The sequence below is a fragment of the Perca flavescens genome, chromosome 8 (assembly GCF_004354835.1).
Source record: "Perca flavescens isolate YP-PL-M2 chromosome 8, PFLA_1.0, whole genome shotgun sequence".
NCBI lineage: Eukaryota > Metazoa > Chordata > Actinopteri > Perciformes > Percidae > Perca > Perca flavescens.
Window position 1 is genome coordinate 722,117 of NC_041338.1, and position 20,335 is coordinate 742,451.

At 40.7% G+C, this 20,335-nt stretch overlaps 2 protein-coding genes across 2 annotated transcripts in view; both read right to left on the reverse strand.

Annotated features, from left to right (window-relative positions):
* Positions 1 to 703: 703 nt before the first annotated feature.
* vps4a (vacuolar protein sorting 4 homolog A) lies at positions 704 to 10,420 on the reverse strand. The gene is made up of 11 exons (XM_028586190.1): positions 9,990 to 10,420; positions 9,258 to 9,369; positions 9,009 to 9,153; positions 8,853 to 8,914; positions 8,054 to 8,173; positions 6,774 to 6,930; positions 5,257 to 5,405; positions 4,974 to 5,055; positions 3,376 to 3,595; positions 2,436 to 2,576; positions 704 to 2,169 (listed from the first exon to the last, which is right to left on the reverse strand). The coding sequence occupies exons 1-11, from the start codon at positions 10,008 to 10,010 to the stop codon at positions 2,068 to 2,070; spliced, it is 1,311 nt and encodes a 436-aa protein (XP_028441991.1). The 5' UTR covers positions 10,011 to 10,420; the 3' UTR covers positions 704 to 2,067.
* Positions 10,421 to 10,594: 174 nt separating this feature from the next.
* Positions 10,595 to 20,335, reverse strand: part of sntb2 (syntrophin, beta 2) — a 29,259-nt gene continuing 19,518 nt past the window's right edge. Inside the window, exons 4-7 of the mRNA XM_028585638.1 lie at positions 19,653 to 19,795; positions 17,806 to 18,002; positions 15,933 to 16,123; positions 10,595 to 14,486 (exon numbers count right to left, since the gene is read on the reverse strand). Of these exons, the coding sequence (XP_028441439.1) occupies positions 14,394 to 14,486; positions 15,933 to 16,123; positions 17,806 to 18,002; positions 19,653 to 19,795 (624 nt within the window). The 3' untranslated portion in view covers positions 10,595 to 14,393. The remainder of the gene's footprint in view (positions 14,487 to 15,932; positions 16,124 to 17,805; positions 18,003 to 19,652; positions 19,796 to 20,335) is intronic.

The following is a 20,335-nucleotide window of genomic DNA, read 5'->3' on the forward strand; positions in this document are numbered from 1 at the left end:
TTCTCTAACGTAGACCCAGATTGTCTTGCAGTACTGTGTGCTCTTTATAGGTTCAGTAGAAATCTCCTGTTGGTTATATTTTTTAATGTTCGCATTGCTGCCAAGGTCTGCACATGAAATGTAAAAGTAACGAGGACAAAGTGGCCTTGACAAATATGCTGAGGGATTTTGTCTTTAGTGTCGAGCATTTGTCTATTCTAACTGCTATTCTGGTATCAGTCTGGATCTGAACATTGAAATTATAAAACTGAAAAGACATGACAAGTAGGAACTGAACCAACTTGCTTGAGGTCTGCCCACAGTTACACTGGGTCGGCCAGCTTTATGTCCTTGATGTGAAATAACCAAATCTAATGTTAGGAACAGCAACATGTCACCGCCGGTCGGACAGAGTTTTCTATCCAGAAGTTATATTAAACAAACATTGTGATTTGGTCTATAAGAGCCTCAGCTTGCATGCCTAAAACATGAACAGTGGCTTCATTAGTAGAAAGCTCTACTCTAGTAGAAAACGTGGCGTTACCTGGTCTGCTTGTGTTTGACACGTGGCTGTCAATAAATAGGTAGAGAACATGGGACTGATTATCTCAGACTGATATTTACTTGACTGGGAGAGATACTGTAAATTCCACCGTAGAGCCTCTAAATATGTTTAAACCATGAGCTACTGAACATAATAAAAATGTCAAACCAGAAACTTTGCCTCTTTTTTCATTTGAAATGTCAGTTTTTATTAATGCAGGTTCAATTAGTAGTAATGGTTACATGGCCAGCAGCAGGTTAAGTCCCCTTACAGAGACGTTAATAAATAAAATCCCACTGAACCAACATATATGTCCACAAACCAACAGCGATACTAGCACTGGGCTATCACCCATCTAGTCCCATCACTGAGTCAGCAGACCAGCCTGTGGTTCTGCTGTGATAGAGATCTCACAGAGACTTAACAGTGTGGTCCCATTCTTGATAGCCAGCAGGGTTAGCATTCCTTGTTGTCTGTAAGCTGACAACAGAACAGATACTATTTAGGTTTGAGAACGAAAACGCCAGCCCTGAACAGACAGTCATGAAACAATATGGTGGAGTCTGCCTCAGAGTAGAACTTGGTGTGTATATTTGCCTCCCAGAAGAAAAGGACTTCTACTGAGCTCACTCATAAAACATCAACGAAATAAATTAAGTGTAAACATACTGTATCACTATTATAGTCAGTCAAGTTGTATAAATAGTGTTCCGTAACACTTGAACAGTTTATGGCAGGGCAAACGAAAACAAATCAAAATGTTAAGATTTAAAGAGATGTGCTTGATTGATTTTCTTTTAACAGGAAGAGAGTATTTATGCTCAGCATTGCCCAAATTAATGCAGAACAGACTGCAACATAAACTGCAATAAAACCAAAATCCAAGAGGGAAGACATCACAGTACGGATCACACTCAGACAGGTGTGTTCTGGGAAATGGAGTGCAGAAAATAATTGCGAGCACAGAGAAACAGGCCTAATGCAGACACACAAAGAGCTGTAGAGGAACACTGAGGCAGTGATGATTCATTAATTTAACTCTCAACTTATAGACATTAACATTAAGACACACACTTTTCATAAAAACACTTAGATGCATTCACACACTTGCATGCCTGGCAGGAGAACTATCTTCTTCAAATGTCACTGTCCTTCAAAGCAAAGTGCACACAGGCAAAAAAAAAGTACAGTCCTTCAGTCAGATAGAATCGGCTCAGAGAGGGACAAACACTACTCTCCTCACGTCAATGCAGGTTAGATAAAAAAGTTGTCGAAGTGAATACACTGTAGCAGCTGCTTTGTAATGGAACATTGTCTGGAAATGGGAGAAAGGCATGGGCTCTATTGTCCAACTACCAAATCACACCAAGATTTTCTATTGTAGCATTTGGTCAACTTCCTCCTTGGATGAGTAGAAGCAAGACGTGAGCTGAGAGAAGAAAGCCTACAGGATGGTACAGCAGTAGTTGTGGTGGTGGGGGAGGTTATGAGTGTTGCTGGGAGCAGTAGTCTGATCCTTCTCGTGGACCGGGGGGCTCCGTCTCTCAGCCCTCCATCCCAAAGTCATCTGTAAACTTCTTGACTTTCAGGAGATCTTCAGTGTTGACTGTGGGACGCGTGGTGGACAGAGAGCGCAGCATGTCCGACTGCAAAGCATTCAAAATACAAGTCACTTTTGGTTCACATTGGTTGGTTTTTTAATATTCAATTTCTCCACCATCCAGGGTCCACGTTTACCAGACATTTATTCATTGGACAGGTTACAGCTTTTCTGTTACTGTGGATCTAGTCTGGATTAACGGAAATAATGTTGGCTAATAATTATCAACCAACATTATTTTCTAATGTTTATTTGTATAGGGACAGGTATATAGCATAAACCACAGACCACATTAATATATGTGCATCTCACCATGCAGACTATGGGCTCCAGTAGCTTATCAGTTGGCACATCCATCCACGTCATCTCTATGGCTCCAGGGTCACCAGGGGAACACGGAGTCAAGAGGTCGTCCACCATCAACTGGTTGTTGCTTCGGGATGGACCACGAACCTGCAGGAGGAAGAACAAGAAAAAACAAGCTCAGTTGTAAAGGTTTACATTTTTAAACTATTACAGGGATTTGACTGTCATGGTGTCTAGTGACTAATGTGAACAAAAATCTTTGAAATCGGTCCAGTATTGAGCGAGAACGCTGAAACCGGCAGCCGCAATTTTTCTACCTATCTAAAAGTTCTGTGTTTGCTGCTGACAGACTCAGATTATTATTCTAAGTGTCTGACAACATTATGGAAAGGATCCCTAAGAGATAAACCTTTTAGTTAAAGAGTAAGATCCTTTTAGTTTAACATGAAACAGCCCCGAAATCACCATCACCAAACTACACCAGACTCCATGTAAATAATCACTACTTTTACCGTGTATAGAGCCAGCATATCTCCACCAGACTCCATGTAAATAATCAGGACTTTTAGTGTGTATAGAGCCAGCATATCTCCACATGTAAATGGGTGAATTAAGGGTTTATTTCAACCAAACCAGAGTGGTGATCGTTGGAACAGTGGAAAGATGAACCAAGATGGCTTTTGGTAGTTTTATTTAGTTTTTTTCCCCACTTTGAATGAAGTGTGTTTGACAATGATAAAAGTCCTGATTATTTACATGGAGTCTGGTGGAAATATGCTGGCTCTATACACGCTAAAAGTCCTGATTATTTACATGGAGTCTGGTGGAGTTTGGTGATGGTGACTTCGGGGCTGTTTGATGTTAAACTAAAAGGATCTTACTCTTTAACTAAAAGGTCTATCTCTGTAGGGATCCTTTCCATAATGTTGTCAAACACTATGGTCACCTTTTTGAAGTGGGTGGCAGACTGGACCTTCCTAACAGGCTGCATGAGAGCGTCCCGGACGATGATACTGATGTCGGCGCCGGAGTAGCCGTCCGTTTTGTGGGCGAGCTGCCGCAGGTCAGCCTCGCTCAGGCTACGTGGCGTGTTGCCCAGATGAAGACGAAACATCTGAGCCCGGGCTGGCTCCTCCGGCAGAGGGATGTAGATACGCTTCTCAAATCTGACACACCACAGAGGACGAGATCCATTCAATCATTCAAAACGTACATAACAAACAGCGTGCTTGCAGGTTTCACACTTATAAGATTTTACAGAGCTTGTGAAAGCTGCCTGGAACTGAATTTTAGAAACTATAAAAGAGGGAAGAATATAAAAATGCAGGACAGTATTTTACAATTGTGTTGAGCAAAGCAGCAAGATTGATGAAAACAATACAACTATCATATTTTGGGTTGGCCCTCTTGTGTATTAAGCCATAATGGAAGAGGATTTCCCCCTTTCTGGTCTACATGTCCCTCCCTCTGCTGAATTATTTTTATCCCCAGTGGGAACGAATGTATCCCCCCACTCAAAGTTATCAATGCTTCTTCACCAATAGACCATATATTACATACCTAAAATAGAAGTATTTTAAACTAAGTAAAGCGCTGTAACATAAACACATAGTGCCATTTAGCCGCTACAGAGCTCCAGGACGGCGACTACCAGCAGCACTTGTTTAGCCACCAACCGGTGACAGAGAGCCGGGTACGGGCACCGCCAGATGACCGTCCTGTCAGGGGCCGTGGTGGTGGAGTTTAGCCAGAAAAGGTGAGCGTCATGCAGAGATGACAGTTAAGTTTAGGCACCTTAACGACTCATTAAAGGTGCTCTAAGTGATGTAACGCGTTTTTTAGGCTACAACATTTGTTGTCACATACAGCAAACCTCTCCTCACTATCTGCTTAGCTGCCTGTCCCCTGAACACACTGTTAAAAAAACAAAAAAAAACTGTCTCTGTAGACAGCCCAGGCTCCACAAACGCCAACAAAAACAAACTGCGCCAACCTGCCCCACCAAACATAACAAACAGTGTTCCAGCCAATAATCGACAAGAAGGATTTGGGGGTTAGTTCACAGAAGCATGGAAGGGAGGGACAGGGGACGGGATGGGGAGGAGGGAGGGGCGAGCTAGCCTCGCTTTGTTTCAAAATACTTTGAACGTCAACAAGAAGGGCCGTCACCCAACATCGCTTCGAGCACCTTTAAGTTTAGGAAAAAGATTGTGGTTAAAACACTCCTGAAGAACAAACAAGTGTTTCCTGGGTGTATTTTGTTTTCGCCGCAAAGTGAACTCTGCTCCACTTCTTCAAAGTGCTGTTTTATGACAACACCACGTTGTGCTATTTCATTTTGAGATTATTTTCCATTGGGTATTGGTTGAATGGATCATAAATAAGTGTTTTTGCACGTTTTGTTTTGCATGATTGCACACCAATGACACACACAGACTCACAAGAAGTAAACAATAGCAGCATTGCTGTCGTGGCCGGTAATAAAACTAATTCAGGGCGAGACAAACATACATTTAATGGAGGAGTACTGAGGCGAGCTCTGACCTTCTGCGGATGGCGGCGTCGAGCACCCAAGGGATGTTGGTGGCCCCCAGCACCAGAATGCCATCGTTGTTGTTTCCCACACCTAGAAACCCAGAGAGCTTCAGTCAGCTCTATAGATGAACTTTCTGCTCCAGTGTCCATGCAGGGTTATGCATTTACATATTTAAGATTGTCCCTTGTACATTACATACAATACATATTATTAAATACTGCATATTCTTCACTGTGCAGAATCATGTTGTGTCAGGCTTATTGTTCTCATTCCCCATCTCATTTGGCTCACCCTGCATCTGGACCAAGAACTCAGTCTTGATGCGTCGGGCAGCCTCACTCTCGTTCTCGTTCCTGGAGCCGCACAGCGAGTCCACCTCATCGATGAAGATGATTGAGGGTTTGTGCTGGCGAGACAGGTCAAATAAGTTCTTCACCAGCCTGGGAGACACAGGGAGAGATGGAAAAATGAGAGAGACATATGGACAGCAATATTAAAAGGAGGCACGTTCCATATAAGTGACAGCAAGCAAAATGCCCCTGACAAAGACTGAGAAACAGCCTGAGAGTCTGGTTTGGAAATGGATTTACTGGGAGTTGTAAGCATTTAATAGTCCGTCATTACAGTGTGTTTGAAAAAAAAAAAAAAGCCTCTGATATAAGATGAGACATAAGAGAGACTTTATTGTCATCCATCTATATACAGTGCGGTTCAGTACATATAGGATTTTGGGGAGGGCTGTGCTCGTTATGTTGAGCTTGGGTGCAGCAGGGGGTTAAGGAATCTGACAGCTCCGGGGAAGAAGCTGTTGTCTTGCCCGGATGCTCTGGTGTCTTTCCAGACTACAGCAGAGTAAATAGTTGTAATATTGCGAAGATACGTAAGGTTGACTATTGGTGCTTTCACAAAATATTTACACAATGACATTAGTGATAAATAATCATCAGTAAGAAAATAATAGAACCGCGAGAACAGTCTGGAAAGTTCAAAAGATGACATCACTTTACTGTAATGCAGCCTGTAAAACCAGTAAAAGACAACACTTATGTCATATTAGTAGGGCTGTGCAATTAATTGAATTTTGATTTCAATTTCGGCTCTCAACGATCACCAAAATAGTATAATATATATAGAACCCCAGTAAATTTTTCCAGCTTAGTGGGGGTGCATAGGCATACTGCTCAAAACCAACATGAAAAAACATAGTAATGTTCCCTCAGTTGTTAAACTGTATGTAAATGAGCAGGGAAGTTAAATAACCTGTTTCACGTAACGTTACTCTACGGTACCGTCTATGTACTGGATTTTTCCTAAGGTTAGCTAGCAAATAAGCCCACTGACGGCAACATTATTGTTGATATTTTGGCCCACTGTTTCGTAATGACAGTAGTAGTGGTCATAGTGAGTGAACATGTGATGTGAGATGCACGTGTTATGTCTGTGGAACTGTTCATTAGCTGTGTAACATTATGTGTGATATCTGTAAAGCTGAACCGATTCACAGTAGTAAAACAGATTTTATTCTGATCCAAAGACTCTTTCTGTGAGATAAAGGACACTAACAGATTATACTTATACATTATATTATGGACACTATCCATTATATCCAAATGTTAATGAGTAATCGTGTTAAATAATCGTGATTTCAATATTGACCAAAATAATCGTGATTATTATTTTTTCCATAATCGAAGACAATAGTCTCATATCAGAATATGGATTTATATTGATATATTGCCCAGCCCTAACTACAATAAACTTGTCTTTCCCTGTGTAGAGTACAGCTTCAGACAACAGAAGAGACTTACTTCTCGCTCTCTCCCAGCCACTTGGACATGAGGTCTGAGGAGGAGACCGAGAAGAAGGTGGAGTTATTGGCCTCGGTGGCCACGGCCTTAGCCAGGTAGGACTTCCCGGTCCCTGGGGGTCCAAACAGCAGGATGCCTCTCCACGGAGTCCGCTTGCCTGAGAACACAGAGACCAGAATTAATGTTGGTCACAGGATGAAATACTACTGTGCAAATTGTCAGGGTACTATCCAACAGGGTGTGATGCTAAAATACTATTTGACAGTCATTTCAAAACATCACACATACACTGTTGTACCTGTTATGTTCTTCTTTAAAAAGTAAATAAGTATAATACTGTGATGTGCATTCTTCTTAGAAAACAATCCATTTTTAGAAATGTCTCATGATATATCGTCTCTAGAATTATTATTCAACTTTTGTTTTTGTGAAAGAAGGAAAAGAAAATCCCAATACTCAATACTATCGAATCACAATTGCGAAAACATAAAATTGAATCGGCACCTATGTATCGTGAAAGAATAGCCTGGGTGCGTCTGGATTTTCTACTAAGCCCCCTTCTCACGGATGCATTTCCCTGACTGCCTGATGTATTGGGCTGCAGAATAATATATACTGTACCGAAAAGAAATTCCACCGGCCTTGGTCGTAATTATTTATTTCCAAGAAACGTATCTGCACATCCCTGGTAACCACAATATTTAAAGTAATGTTCTTGCATGTTTCTTTTTGGAGAAACTCAGTTTTACATCTTTTAACCCTTGTATTGTCCTCCCGGGTCAAAATTAACACTCTTTTAGACACTTTTTTTATGTTTTGTTGCTCTTCCCCCACGATATGCTTTTTTTTTTTTTTTTTTTTTTACTTATTTTTGGGAATGCATGGTCAATAAACCTCATTTATATGAAATTTTATAATTTTTGTGTAAGAAAAAAGCTGAAATCATGAATGATTTTGAGTAATATTAAGATCAGAGGAATGAAGGTAATGGACAATCACACATCTGTCAAAGTTTAGTCAGGATAATGCTATAAAACTGAATACAACACCCACAATTCTATCCAGATAGAGATCTGATCCTTAATTTACTTTGTGAAGAACATCTTATGGAACCATCCATGTTATTTTGGGGCAATTTGGTTAAAAGAAAAAATGTATGATATAGAAGCTTTGAAAACGGGTCAAATTTGACCCGAGGACAACATTAGGGTTAACCATTTGGTTTCAGTGTGATAATTAGTAGGTGTGAACAGATTTAGAGCAGGAACATCCCACAGTACCTGTAAAGAGGTGAGGGAATTTGATGGGCAGGATGACAGCTTCCTTCAGAGCCTCCTTAGCTCCCTCCAGTCCAGCCACATCGTTCCACCTGACATTGGGTTTCTCCATTACAATGGCACCTGGACACATAGACAGAGCGTGATTAAGATTGGCAATGCAAACAGGAGAAACCCTATAAAAGGTGATTGTAGCTCTGGCACAAACAAGACCCACTCATAACCCCACAGAACCCCAGACTACTACTTAAAAATAAAAATCTGAATCTCTCAGAATTTCTCCTTACAATTACTTCAGGTGAAGATCTTTTTATAAAGAAGCATTGGGGGTTATTCAATGATCAGTGCCTGAAATGGGCCAGTTCCAACCAGTACTAAGTACTGGCACTTCTGATTTTTGTCCATTACCCTTACTTCCAATTGTTATTCACAGTATTATTAATAGGCTGATAGCAATTCTAAAATCAGACATTCAGCACCCTCCATATAGCCCGAATGGAACAATCCTTTGTTTCATAACCACATTTCAGACACTACGATGATTTGACTGTGAGAGTGGCAGTCGATACAGGCTCCTTAGATCAACTTGACGAATAGTCAAATATTTGGGGTCACCCCTACAAGATATACCTATGAATATAAATATATCCGAGACACATGCGATGATCATGTCACTGAACTGCTGAAATAGGGTACCGACCCCTTTTTTTTGGTCCAATTAAGGCAAAAATCAATGACAGACTGATCATCATATCAACCGGCTTAATTCCCCTGTGAGGACTATTTGCACCCACACACTCACCCATAAGTTGCTCCTGCAGTTTCTTCTTCTCTGGATTTTCACCCTCGCTGTCACTATCACTCCTAGACCGGACACAAACACAGAGGTTGACACAAATACAGTAAAGCCCACAGAGTTGAACAGGTTTCCTGAGAGGGGAGAAGATAGACAGCATACTTGTCATTGCTCTGGGCTTCCTTGACAGGCTTCTTGCCCTGTTTGTCTTTATTTTTCAGATAGTCTTTAAGTTTTTCCGCTCGGTCCAGGTACTGCATACACTTTGCTCGTATACTCTCCTTTGCCTTGTCGCTGTGGGCCTCATCTAAAAAGGAAAAACAACAATGTAAATTAAACCTACCAATGTTAGTACAAAAATAAGAGTGTAAAACTAATCCAACAACCTGTCCGGCTGCAGACAGTACTCACATTTGATAGCATGTAGGAAATATTCCACAGCATGCTGGTAAAGTCGCAAGGCCTCCTCATAATTCTTTGCCTTGTCTTCCTCTGTGGCTTTGGTCACAAGATCAATCGCTTTCTGCAACAGATGCAGAGAAATACAGTCAGAGGAGGGATTTGGGATGGCTTGGGGTGGAGACACAGACACAAAGGCAGGGAGTGTACCGTTACACGTTAGTAATCTGCATGTCGACACTGGAGCACAACCAAAACAAAGCACAAGTTATACGATGTTATACAATGGAATACTAATAGTTTCTCCGAGTCTACACCATTCACTGGGCTATTTCTTAAGGCAATTACCAGACTAAAATGTTCCAAAACGTAGAAAATATTAGTTTGTCATGTTAACAGTCTGCGAGCAGTAGCTACAGCCCATCTCATCTGCTAACGTTACCATTATAAACATTATCCAGCAGAGGCTAACGTTAGCAATCCACACATTCATAACCCACACCAGTTAGTTAAAATTATGGTTTGTATAGTATGTAGTTAGCTGGTACAGTAACGTTAGACCTTGTTGACTCTAATGTTATTTTCACGACAATGAAATGTGTTTGCAGGCTGGTTTGCTCACAACATCGGCGGGCTTAGCGTCAGCTGTTATGCTAGCCAGTTAGCTCGCATTCAAGCTGCTGTAGCAAGACTAACGGTAACGTTAGCTAGCTAGCTAGCTAGCTAGTAGTAGCCTAACGTTACCTGTAATGTTGACGTTGTCATTTCATCTCACTCTTGTGCTCTCCACCCAGACTTCTATCCTCTGACCCACAGGCGGATATGTGAAGATATGAACTCGTTACCAGCCCTGTGTTGTGAGGGGACCGACTGTTCTTGACATGACAAAACAATGGCTAGTACGTTAGCTAGCTTAGTATGACAGCTCTGCCTCGACCCAACGAAACCAACACAGCAACAGCGCTATTGATACAACAATAGGTTCCGGTTAAACTTTTCAAAAATAAAACACAAGCGTTTGACCTAAAAATGACAGAATATAAATATTCACGAAGCTAATCAAGAATATTTAAAGGATAGGATCTTCGCTAAATAAAATTCCCATTTTTCGGCAAAATAACTTGACGAATGGTAAAGTGGGAGATGCTTTGAGGAAGTGCTGTTGCCGCCACCTAGCGGCCATATCGGTGCTATAACACTAGTACACACGCACACGCACACGCACACACACACACACACACACACACACACACACACACACACACACACACACACGAGAAAAATGCCAATGCATAACATTTAATTGTAAATCTTGTCTTTATAACAAACCAGCCACACATCAACCCGTATACTTTGTAACAGTTTTATTGTAGGTATTTACATTTGAGATTATTACATTGCTATCACACATTGTATAGTATCTTGGAAGGAAGTCTAAAATACTTTGCATATGACAGGTTGTTGCAGCAGCACTTTATCCTGTTGTGACTTTTCAGTTCAATGATTGTGTTGGACGCAAGCTGCCACATACATTAACTTTGGTTTAAATAACCCCTTCTTTGAAGCATTGCTTTGCATAGACAGGACAGCCACAATCTCAGAGTATAAAGAGAAAGGAGATGAGAAATAATCATCTGGAAGGAGAGGAGAGGTGTACATTCACAGATTTAAAGGGGTTCGATAGGTTAGGGCATAAAGATCCAGGAGGGCCGGCCTGCAGCCTGTTTAAGGTTGACCAACATAAGACAATCAGATCTGTGCAGTGAGTTAGAGAATCATGATTAACATAACATGAAAAGTAGGCGAAGAAGTAGGATGATGGAGTGCAACTCAGGAACAAGACTTTGTCAGGCCAAATGTTTACCTCAAACACATGATGTTCAAAGGGAAGGCTGCTCTCCTTTAACAAAGCCTATTCACTATAGCAGAGCTTCTGCAGGTTTCACCAAGTCAAATTTAAGACTTTTTAAGACCATTATGAATGAAATTTAAGACCTTTATCACAACATCAACTGAGCCCTAAATTCAGGTTTTTTTTCAAGCCAAGCATCGCTTAACTTGCTCTTCCCCAAAGTTAAAGAATAAAATCTGTTTTATGTCTGTGGTACGATCCGAAAAAGACTCGCGCCAGTAACACGAAAGCTGATTGGCTGCAATTTAAGCTGAATGTTGGTCTCATTTGTAGTCGTAATACAGCAAAGTTATATTTGGACTAGCGAAAGAAAGAACTACAACACCACGGAATTAAAGAAAATGAGCTTTAGAGGTAGCAGTGCATGGACGTAGGAAAATAAAGACCTGTTTAAAATTATTTAAGACCTAGAACACAATACTTCAGCAAATTTTTAGACTTTTTAATACTCCCGGCGGAAACCCTGTATAGCTTGAAAACACCTACTACTGGAACGTGGACAAAGGACCTGAAGGCCTGTCTAGTATTGGAGAGACTATATTGTAAAAAGAAAGATAAGAACTTTGCTCAGTTGTGTAGTCCTTACATAGACTTTTTGAAAGTCATGATTTCGATATTGTGATTCTTTTGAAACTTTCTGTAACTTTTGCAATGCTGTGATCTTATGTATTTATTTCTGCCAGATTGGGGGGGATAATGTATTCATTTCATCGGTTAAAATGTTCATATTCAAAAGCAATATGAAAATCTCAATAAAAATATGTTTAAAGAAAACTATAGCCTGAAAAAGAGCTATGTAGCTTTAGCAACTATAAGTGTATATTTTTTCACATTCACAAAAAACCCAAAATAAGTTTCCGTATTCCGTCTCAAATCTGAAAATTAACATTTTTGTGTTGCTTTTTTCGTTTTTGTCACGTTTTTCATTGATCGTTTTTTAACTATACCGCCAACTTATTACCACTAGTTTTACACTTATTTTTGGAATTCATGGTCAATAGACCTCATTTATGAATTTTTACATAATGTGTGAGTTAAAAAAGCTGAAATTATGAATTATTTTGACTAATAGTTAAGATTAGAGGAACGTATGTTGATGGATAATCACAGACTGGTATATATGTCAAAGTTTAGTCAGGATATTATTTTGAAACTTGAAACTTTGAAATTTTCTCATGCTATAAAATTAAATGAAACACCTAAAATTCAATGAAAGTATTGAACTGATCATACATTTTACTTGTGAAGAGCATTGTACAGAACCATTTAAGCCGCCTACGCATGATACGCGATTTACTCTCTGCACACCGCTAGGTAACAAAATGCTGTTATCTCATTGGTTGAGCTTTCGAAAGGTCAGCGGCAACTAGGTCAAAGTTGAAATAATTTGAACTTTGAGCTATCTGAACAGTGCGCGACGCCAGTGGTAGCGCAGAGCATAGTTGGGCGCCACCCCCCCCTAGGAAATCAATGCAACAGCCGGCGCAGAGCGGTTTTATGTTATTTTTGGGCAATGTGCTTGAAAGAAACCCATATTTCTCACATAGTAACTTTGAAAACAGGCTAAATGTGAGACAAAGACAACGGGAGGGTTAAACAATCACAAGGACATCAGAGTCCAAAATAGAATAAAGGTCATTGGGACTGGTGATCCGAGGACAGAAGGGATATCTTGTTCTCCTATGTTGCATGGTCAGTGGACACAATGCTACATTGTTTGAGGCCCAAAAGATCACAGAGGCTCTACTGACTACCATGGTAAATGGACTGTTATATATTGCACTTTTTCTAGTCTTAACGACCACTCAAAGCACACTCGATAAAATCAACTAATCGATTAGTCGACAAAATCATGTTAGTTAATCATGAGGTTTAGTCGACTAAGCATTTCTTCAGCCTTGCAAGAAGCTGAAGGACATAAAGTGTATAGTAACCTCTCTACTGCGGGGGTTCATAGGAGGTGAGACGTATTCGACCATTACAGTTCCGATTATTAAAATACAATGGTACTTCTGTCATGTGGCGGCCCACCTTGAAACAAGCCTGTTAAACAATCCTTAGCCAGAGAAATGCTGCTGGAGGAACGGTAACAAGAGACCGGTAATCTCAAGCAAAGGGAAATGAGATGATAGCGACAGTGAGACGGAGACAACGTTATAGTGTAGGTCAAGGAGGGGAGGTAACACATGCTCATGTTATATATCATCATCTGATACAGAGTTCAATGTCTGGAAGTTATGCTGTCATGAGATACACACTTAAACAAAACAACAAAAACATAAAACAAAGTAACACGGTTTACACTAGAAGAGTAATACTATTGCTTGCACATGTCGAAATTTTCAAATTCTCTCGTTGTATGAAATAAAAATAAAAAAGGAAACGTTACAAAGAGTGTCTTCGACTACATGTAAAAAGGCACAGTTGGCACTCCTGATTACAACAGTAGTTTGGGATAATGTGCTAAAAAGGTTAATATCAAACAGCAGGCACACTGCCAAGCCAACAGAAGCGTGTAGTATAGAGAGAGACACACACACACACACACACACACACACACACACACACACACACAACACACACACACACACACACACACAGTTAACTGCATTCTGATTTTTAAAACAGCGTCTTTCACTCACATTTCTTTCTCAAAGACAAACAAATATACATTAAAAAGAGCCCAAAGTACATTGGAAGGCTGTCATGGAATGATAGGCATAGAGTAAAAACGAGTAACATTAACCAATCTGTGCTTGGCTGTGTATTAATTGTCTAAAAATCCTCCCTTTCCTTAATATATTTTAGTAACACTTTGCTTGAAGTGCATCTCATAAGCACATCAAAGCATCCTAGCATCTTTTTACATCATATCATATAATCATAGTGACATTCATCACATGGAATGTAATGAGATTGTTAATAGCTTTTTGTCCATTAACACAGCATGACTTCAAGCAAAGTGCCACATCCTTTTTACCTGACCTTGCACTACAAATGATTGCAAGAGGCCAAGGAGAAAGTTGGAAGAGAAGGCACAAATTTCAGACAATCGGAAATACGACTCGCGGATTAAATCTTCCGTGCAGCTTCAGCTGTGAATGGAGAAGATGGAGTGAAAAAAGAAAAGAAAAGAAAAAATCAACTCCCAGTATCATATCATTTTGGGAGTGTCTTTCCCCCTCCTCGCTGTGCCTTGGCCCGTCCTCTCGTCCACGCTGCTGCTGTTGGTTGTTTCACGTCAGCAGGCCCATACGGGTGAGCTTGGCTGACAGGAAGGAGTGGAGGACAAACACCACCGGCTTTGGACCCGAGTGGAGGTCAAATACCTGGAGGACAGAGGGAGAAAGTGAGGGAGGAAAGGATGAAGGGTAATATGTAGTTTTGATACTTTATTCTGAGATATAAGACCCCCTTTTATTTGCTTGAATGCAGATCATTTACAGTATTTTAGCTCACATCACTACATCCTGTTTTAGTTAGTAAATTATATGTACAGCCACTTTATTATACTATCAATTGTTGTGGTTCCAATCTAAAATTTTTGTAATTCTGTCCTCTAGACCAGGGGGCTTTAACGTTTTTTAAGCCAAGGACCCCTTATCTAGAGAGAGACGGAGCGGGGACCCCCTACTACATATTTTATAAAATTAAGTTGCATATTAAACTAGGCTTACAATAAAAGCCTAAAGCCTTTATACATATTTTTTGCAAGTTAGACAGCGTGCAGGAGTTTCTTTGCAACTTCCGTCCTACTTATCCCCCTCCGACACACCTGTCTCACATTATAGACGTGCAAAGTATTATTCTGTGCTGAAAAAACTTTTAAGAATTGAACAATAATTTGGAGGCCCCCCTTGCAGTAACTCTGATGACCCCTTAGGGGCCTGGACCACCTGTTGAAGATCTCTGCTCTAGACCAAAAACAAATCAAATCAGTGACGTTGCCTTACCCTCAAAGTACAAGGCAACGTTACTTCAGTCTGATAAAAGCATATATAATATAATATATATAGTAGCGCTGCACGATATGAGGAAAATATGCGCTATGCAATAACGTTGTTGAATATTGCAACAATAACAAACTGCTTGTTCAATTTAAAACAGATCAAGGAAATAATTTCCAACATTCTTTTATTGAACAAATTGAACATTGAATTAAATATAAAATGCCCCACTAAATAAAGTGACTTACATTTTAAAGTGTAGTTTTCTACTCATATCTTATTTCAACTAACATCTCTGAGTGTTTCTGCGATGTGTTTATGTGACGATATATTGTGCAGCCCTAATGTATAGGTTTCATACCGTAATCATCTTTTCTATTCCACGCTTTCTTCTTCCTTGTCATAATCTGGTGCCTACATTACCCATAATGCAAGTTGACCACCAACAGTTTGTCGGAGATTCAGGTGTGTTATGCGGCTAAAAACAAGTGATGTCAGTAACATTGTGCAGCTCTCTCTGTAGCCATGTGTCCAAGTGTTCCCCTTTAACATTTCAAAATGGTTACAAACTAAAACCATCAGAATAGTCTGCTAGAATAAGATGCTATAATGACTTAAAAAGTCGACAGTCAATTATTTTTTAGACTACACAATTTATCAAAATAACTGATTGATAAATGGGTAATGGAGAGTTACAATTACTTTGTGTCACATACCAAACTAATCCAACTGTTCTCTGGCTGGAGTATGAAATGGTTCAAAAATTAATGTGACAGCATATCAAATATACAGTAACAGTATTTCTTGGATTCTATTGTCTTAACTTACCATTTCTCCCTCTGGCCCTCCAAAGTCAAGGTAGAGGTTGCGTATTCCATCGTCGGCGGACATTTTGAGCTTCTCGTAGGGATATCTGTACAGCACGGCGCCCCCGGCTGGATCTGCCGGCTCCCTCGTCACAGTGAAGCCCTTCTCATAGTGCAGCGTCAGCCGAACATCCTGTCTGTTCAATGTGCAACCTGGAAGAGAGAGAGAGAAAAAGCTCAAGAATAGCAGGTGTGTGGGTGAGCACGGGTGAGCAATGCCCCAGTGGATGAGTGCAAGTGTGTGCGGAGGGTGAGTAATATGTGTAATGCATGTATACATATTGACAAAAGACAAACTTAAATAACCCCAAAGTCATACCATGTGTTGACAGCAGACCACATTTCTTCCTCTCAATGTCTCAGAGGTACAGTATGTTGTTATCTTCCTCCCAGCAGTGACACTAACTGTCGCCTGAATAATAGCTCACTCAAAGTTAGTCTACAGCAACCTGGATGGGATGTTCCTCTCTGCTGCAGCCCAAAGACAAGAGTATCTTTTACATCAATCAATAAATCAATCAAACTTTATTTGTATAGCCCTTTTCATAAAAAGGTCATGCAACACAAAGTGCTTCACATTATAAAAACAGAGACAATTTCACAGATAACCGTAGAATGATAATAATAAAATATTTGCTAAATAAAATAATGATATTTAAAAAACCTGCCTGTTGCAGCCTAAACTGTGAAGTAATTTGATCCAAAAGCATTTCCATGTGTATTACTGTAACTTGACTGGCTTGAATGATCCTGCACAACTGTAGAAGGGAAGAAGAAAAAAGAAATGGCTGAGGCTTTCCAGTTCTGTTCCGGCTGCCAACTATTGTTCTGCACAAAGTGGAAACATTCCCCTCTGCTGGCTCCCACTTCTGCTTTTCCAACACAGAGCTGCTCTCTGTGAGCTGCTGCACACTGCTAGTGAGCCAGTTGCTGTCAGAAGCTTCCGGACATATTTGCCAAAGTACTCTGGCATTTAAAGGCCTATATACATACAAATAGTTTATCTGTGCGTACCTGGGAGAAGAAAGCATTATATGGGGTTTAGCTTGTGAACAAATATTCTTTCTAGACAACTAACTTCCACTCAACATTCACTTGTTAGCATTCTGATTTCATGCACAAAGGTGAACCCACACCAAGGCCTGCTTACTTACTCTACCACTGCTGCTAACCTGTGTGTACTGTACAAACCACACACACAGTGTTTAAAACAAGCACACATGCATTCATCCAAACGTGAACACAAGCCATTTGTGCCCGAGGTGCTCAATCCACTCTGTGGTATTGTGTCTGTGGTATACATGTAAAGGCCAATTTATGTTTCTGCGTTAAATCGACACCATGGGTACGTAGGTATGTGTAGATAACGACCCTATGTCGTAGCCTGACGTGCACCTCTCAAAACATGTAACTATACATCACTGCGACACAGACCGCAACGACTGTGATTGGTCCGTTTGGCTGTGGCTTGGTAGCGTTGCAGTCCCCTACTACTCATTTCTGTGTTCTCCTTCTCCATGAAATCAAGGAGAGGCTTAACTTTTCCAATCCAAGCCACTCTCCCACTCGCTCTACCACACACTCCCCACGCACACACACAAAACACACCCCGGCCCTGCTATTCTCTTAAAGAGATAGACGCACACACCAACGCACAAGTATAAACTTTAGGCCACTTACGTAGGCTACGGCCAAAGCTCTGTGTGGAGCCTCCCCAGTACCATGAATGATGATATAACAGAAACCAACCACCGTACATGTTTGCCTAGAAGACCAATGTCCACAGGGAGTTTTGGTACTGACTTTAAACTCTTACTACAGACACGCACACTCACCAATAGAGACTTCTTTGATGAGCTCAGCGGCAGTGTGGGCTCCCTGCACAAGGGCTCGAGTCCATGAAGACAGATCCCAGTGGGTCTCCACTCGGAAGATGTGGGACTCAATTCCCCGCCCTGTGCCCGTCCGAGTGGCAAACACCAGGTCTGAACCTTGGGCAGGAGAACCCCGGGTGCTGCCAGAATGAACGAGTCTGAAGGGAGAGACATGTGAAAATACAGAGACCTTTAACATTCTCAAAGACCACTTACAAAGATAATCTGCATTGGCATTGCATTGGCAGAGCAAGGATGGAGGATGGAGGAGAGATCTCTGAGGCAGCAGCCTTTCAGAAAGCTGAAAGCTGTTGCTAACTCCGCCCATACATCTGACGAATTAATGTGACGCTTCAGAGGAAAGAAGGTCTCATCCCTCTAAAAACACATTTCCTCGTTTCCTCTCTCCTTGCATGATTTCCTCGCACCTCTCCCATGCTTCCTCGGTGGGACGGACTAAGACGCCAGGAAGGGAAGCAAGGCAAGAAAACATGGATGAGATTTAAGGACCTGGGATATACCCCATAGTCTCTGAAGTGACTGCACCACAGCATTGACTGAGCTGGTTAGTGTAATTTCCTAAATAGGATGAACTGGGTCTTGGTGGGGGTTCCCAGCTGAAGTTTCCCCCCCAAAAACCCTCCTTCTAGACTAAACAGGTTACCACTGACCTAGCACATTTTTTCACTTTGATTTTAATGTGAGCACTGTAAACTTCCAGGTACTTACCATTAAATGTATTTATTGAACATATGTTGACAGTAGATTGAAAGTGCGGAACAGAAAGCCTGCTAAAACCGTTCTTTTTGACAGTCAGCTAATAATAATATGCTGTTGAATATGTGCTGAAACCTTGCAAAAATGTCTCATCCAAATGCATTTTAACTGTACCATCAAGAAATGTTAAACCCAATTCACTATTATGATGACAGTTATCCTTTTTTGAGCAAAAGGTAAAATCTGTAAAAGAGTAATGTAAGCTGTTTCCTGATAGATGGAAAGCCGACCAGTCAGGTTAGATTTGAACATTCTGGCTTCAGCTGAGTGACCCTGCTGCAGTGGTGGAAGAAATATTCAGATCCTTTCCTTAAGGAAAAGTACTAATACCACACTGTAATAATACTCTGTTACAAGTAACAGTCCTGCATTGAAAATGTTACTTAAGTAAAATGATGTAAGTATCATCAGGAAAATGTACTTAAAGTATTAAAGAAAAAAGGCTAAATGCAGAACCCTCCTCCCATTGTAGTGTGTGTAAAGGATCCAACCAGCTGTGTGTTTAATGGTCTCATCATCTCAGCTGGACTTGTAGCAGTTATATTGTCGGCTAGTTTACTTTAGAATCAAACATCAGATTTTATAAACTACATGTGTTCTGTGTGCAGAAATCCTACTATGTAAAATTCTGTTTAGTTTTTTATTCATCTCGAACAATCAACATGCTTTTAAAGTGAAAAAAGAAAACAATCAAAAGTAACTAGTAACTAAAGCTGTAACAGATGAATGTAGCGAAGTAACTAAAGTAACTAGTAACTAAAGCTGTAACAGATGAATGTAGCGAAGTAACTAAAGTAACTAGTAACTAAAGCTGTAAAAGATGAATGTAGTGGAATAACTAAAGTAACTAGTAACTAAAGCTGGAACAGATGAATGTAGTGGAGTAAAAAGTACAATATTTCTTTCTGAAATGTAGTGGAGTAAAAGACTCAAGTAAAGTACAAGTACCTCAACATTTGTACTTAAGTACAGTACTTGAGTAAATCTACATAGTTCCATTCCAGCGCTGCCCTGCTGTCTGTTGTCTTTACCTTGTGGCGAGCAGCGGATGTGTGAGCAGAGGCATGGACCAGGACTCTCTGCTCCACGGCACCGATTCAAACAGCAGGATGTCCTTCTCCGTCAGTGCCATGACCATGGGCTTGTACTGCTGCCGTCCACCTTCCAGCTGGACCTAAACACGGAAGTCAGGAAGATAGGTCAGTTCTACTAGTTTAAACTGATATATCAACACAACCTAAAAGACAAATACAAATGTCAAAAAATTCTAATGTTTTACTTCATGTTTTGTTCAGTAATTTACAGTTATTTTACCATTGGGTTTAAGTCTCATCACGATACTTATGTCACGATGTGTGTGTGTGTGCGTGCGTGTGTGCGTGTGTGTGTGTGTGAGAGGAGTCATGGCTGAGGGACTGGAGTGTTGGTGGAGTTACAGTGAAAAGCAATAACAATAAAAGACACAGCGTGTTTGTTTGTGCAACTGTGGTGAGTAGGTGGGCTCTGCAGGAAATAGTGTAATGCAACGGAAACTTGCATTTGTGTTTCCTGTCTGAGCCCGGTCCAGATAAACACCACCAAACATCCATCCATTCAACAGGGCCTTGAATGAACACTTCATCACTTTATCAAAGTAAGAAAGATATGATTCAGAGTAGAGAGTAGCCCTGGTTCACTTTTCAACGTTAGGACCAAAGCTAATTTAAGAAAACAC

What these genes read in the sequence shown, in the direction of transcription:
- vps4a (XM_028586190.1), bottom strand. Translation starts at nt 10,010, where the DNA reads ATGACAACGTCAACATTACAG. An exon ending in TTTCCTACATGCTATCAAAT is followed by an intron (nt 9,154 to 9,257) that starts GTGAGTACTGTC and finishes TTTCCTTTTTAG; the next exon opens with ATGAGGCCCACAGCGACAAG. An exon ending in ATTCCCTCACCTCTTTACAG is followed by an intron (nt 6,931 to 8,053) that starts GTACTGTGGGAT and finishes CTGTGTTCTCAG; the next exon opens with GCAAGCGGACTCCGTGGAGA.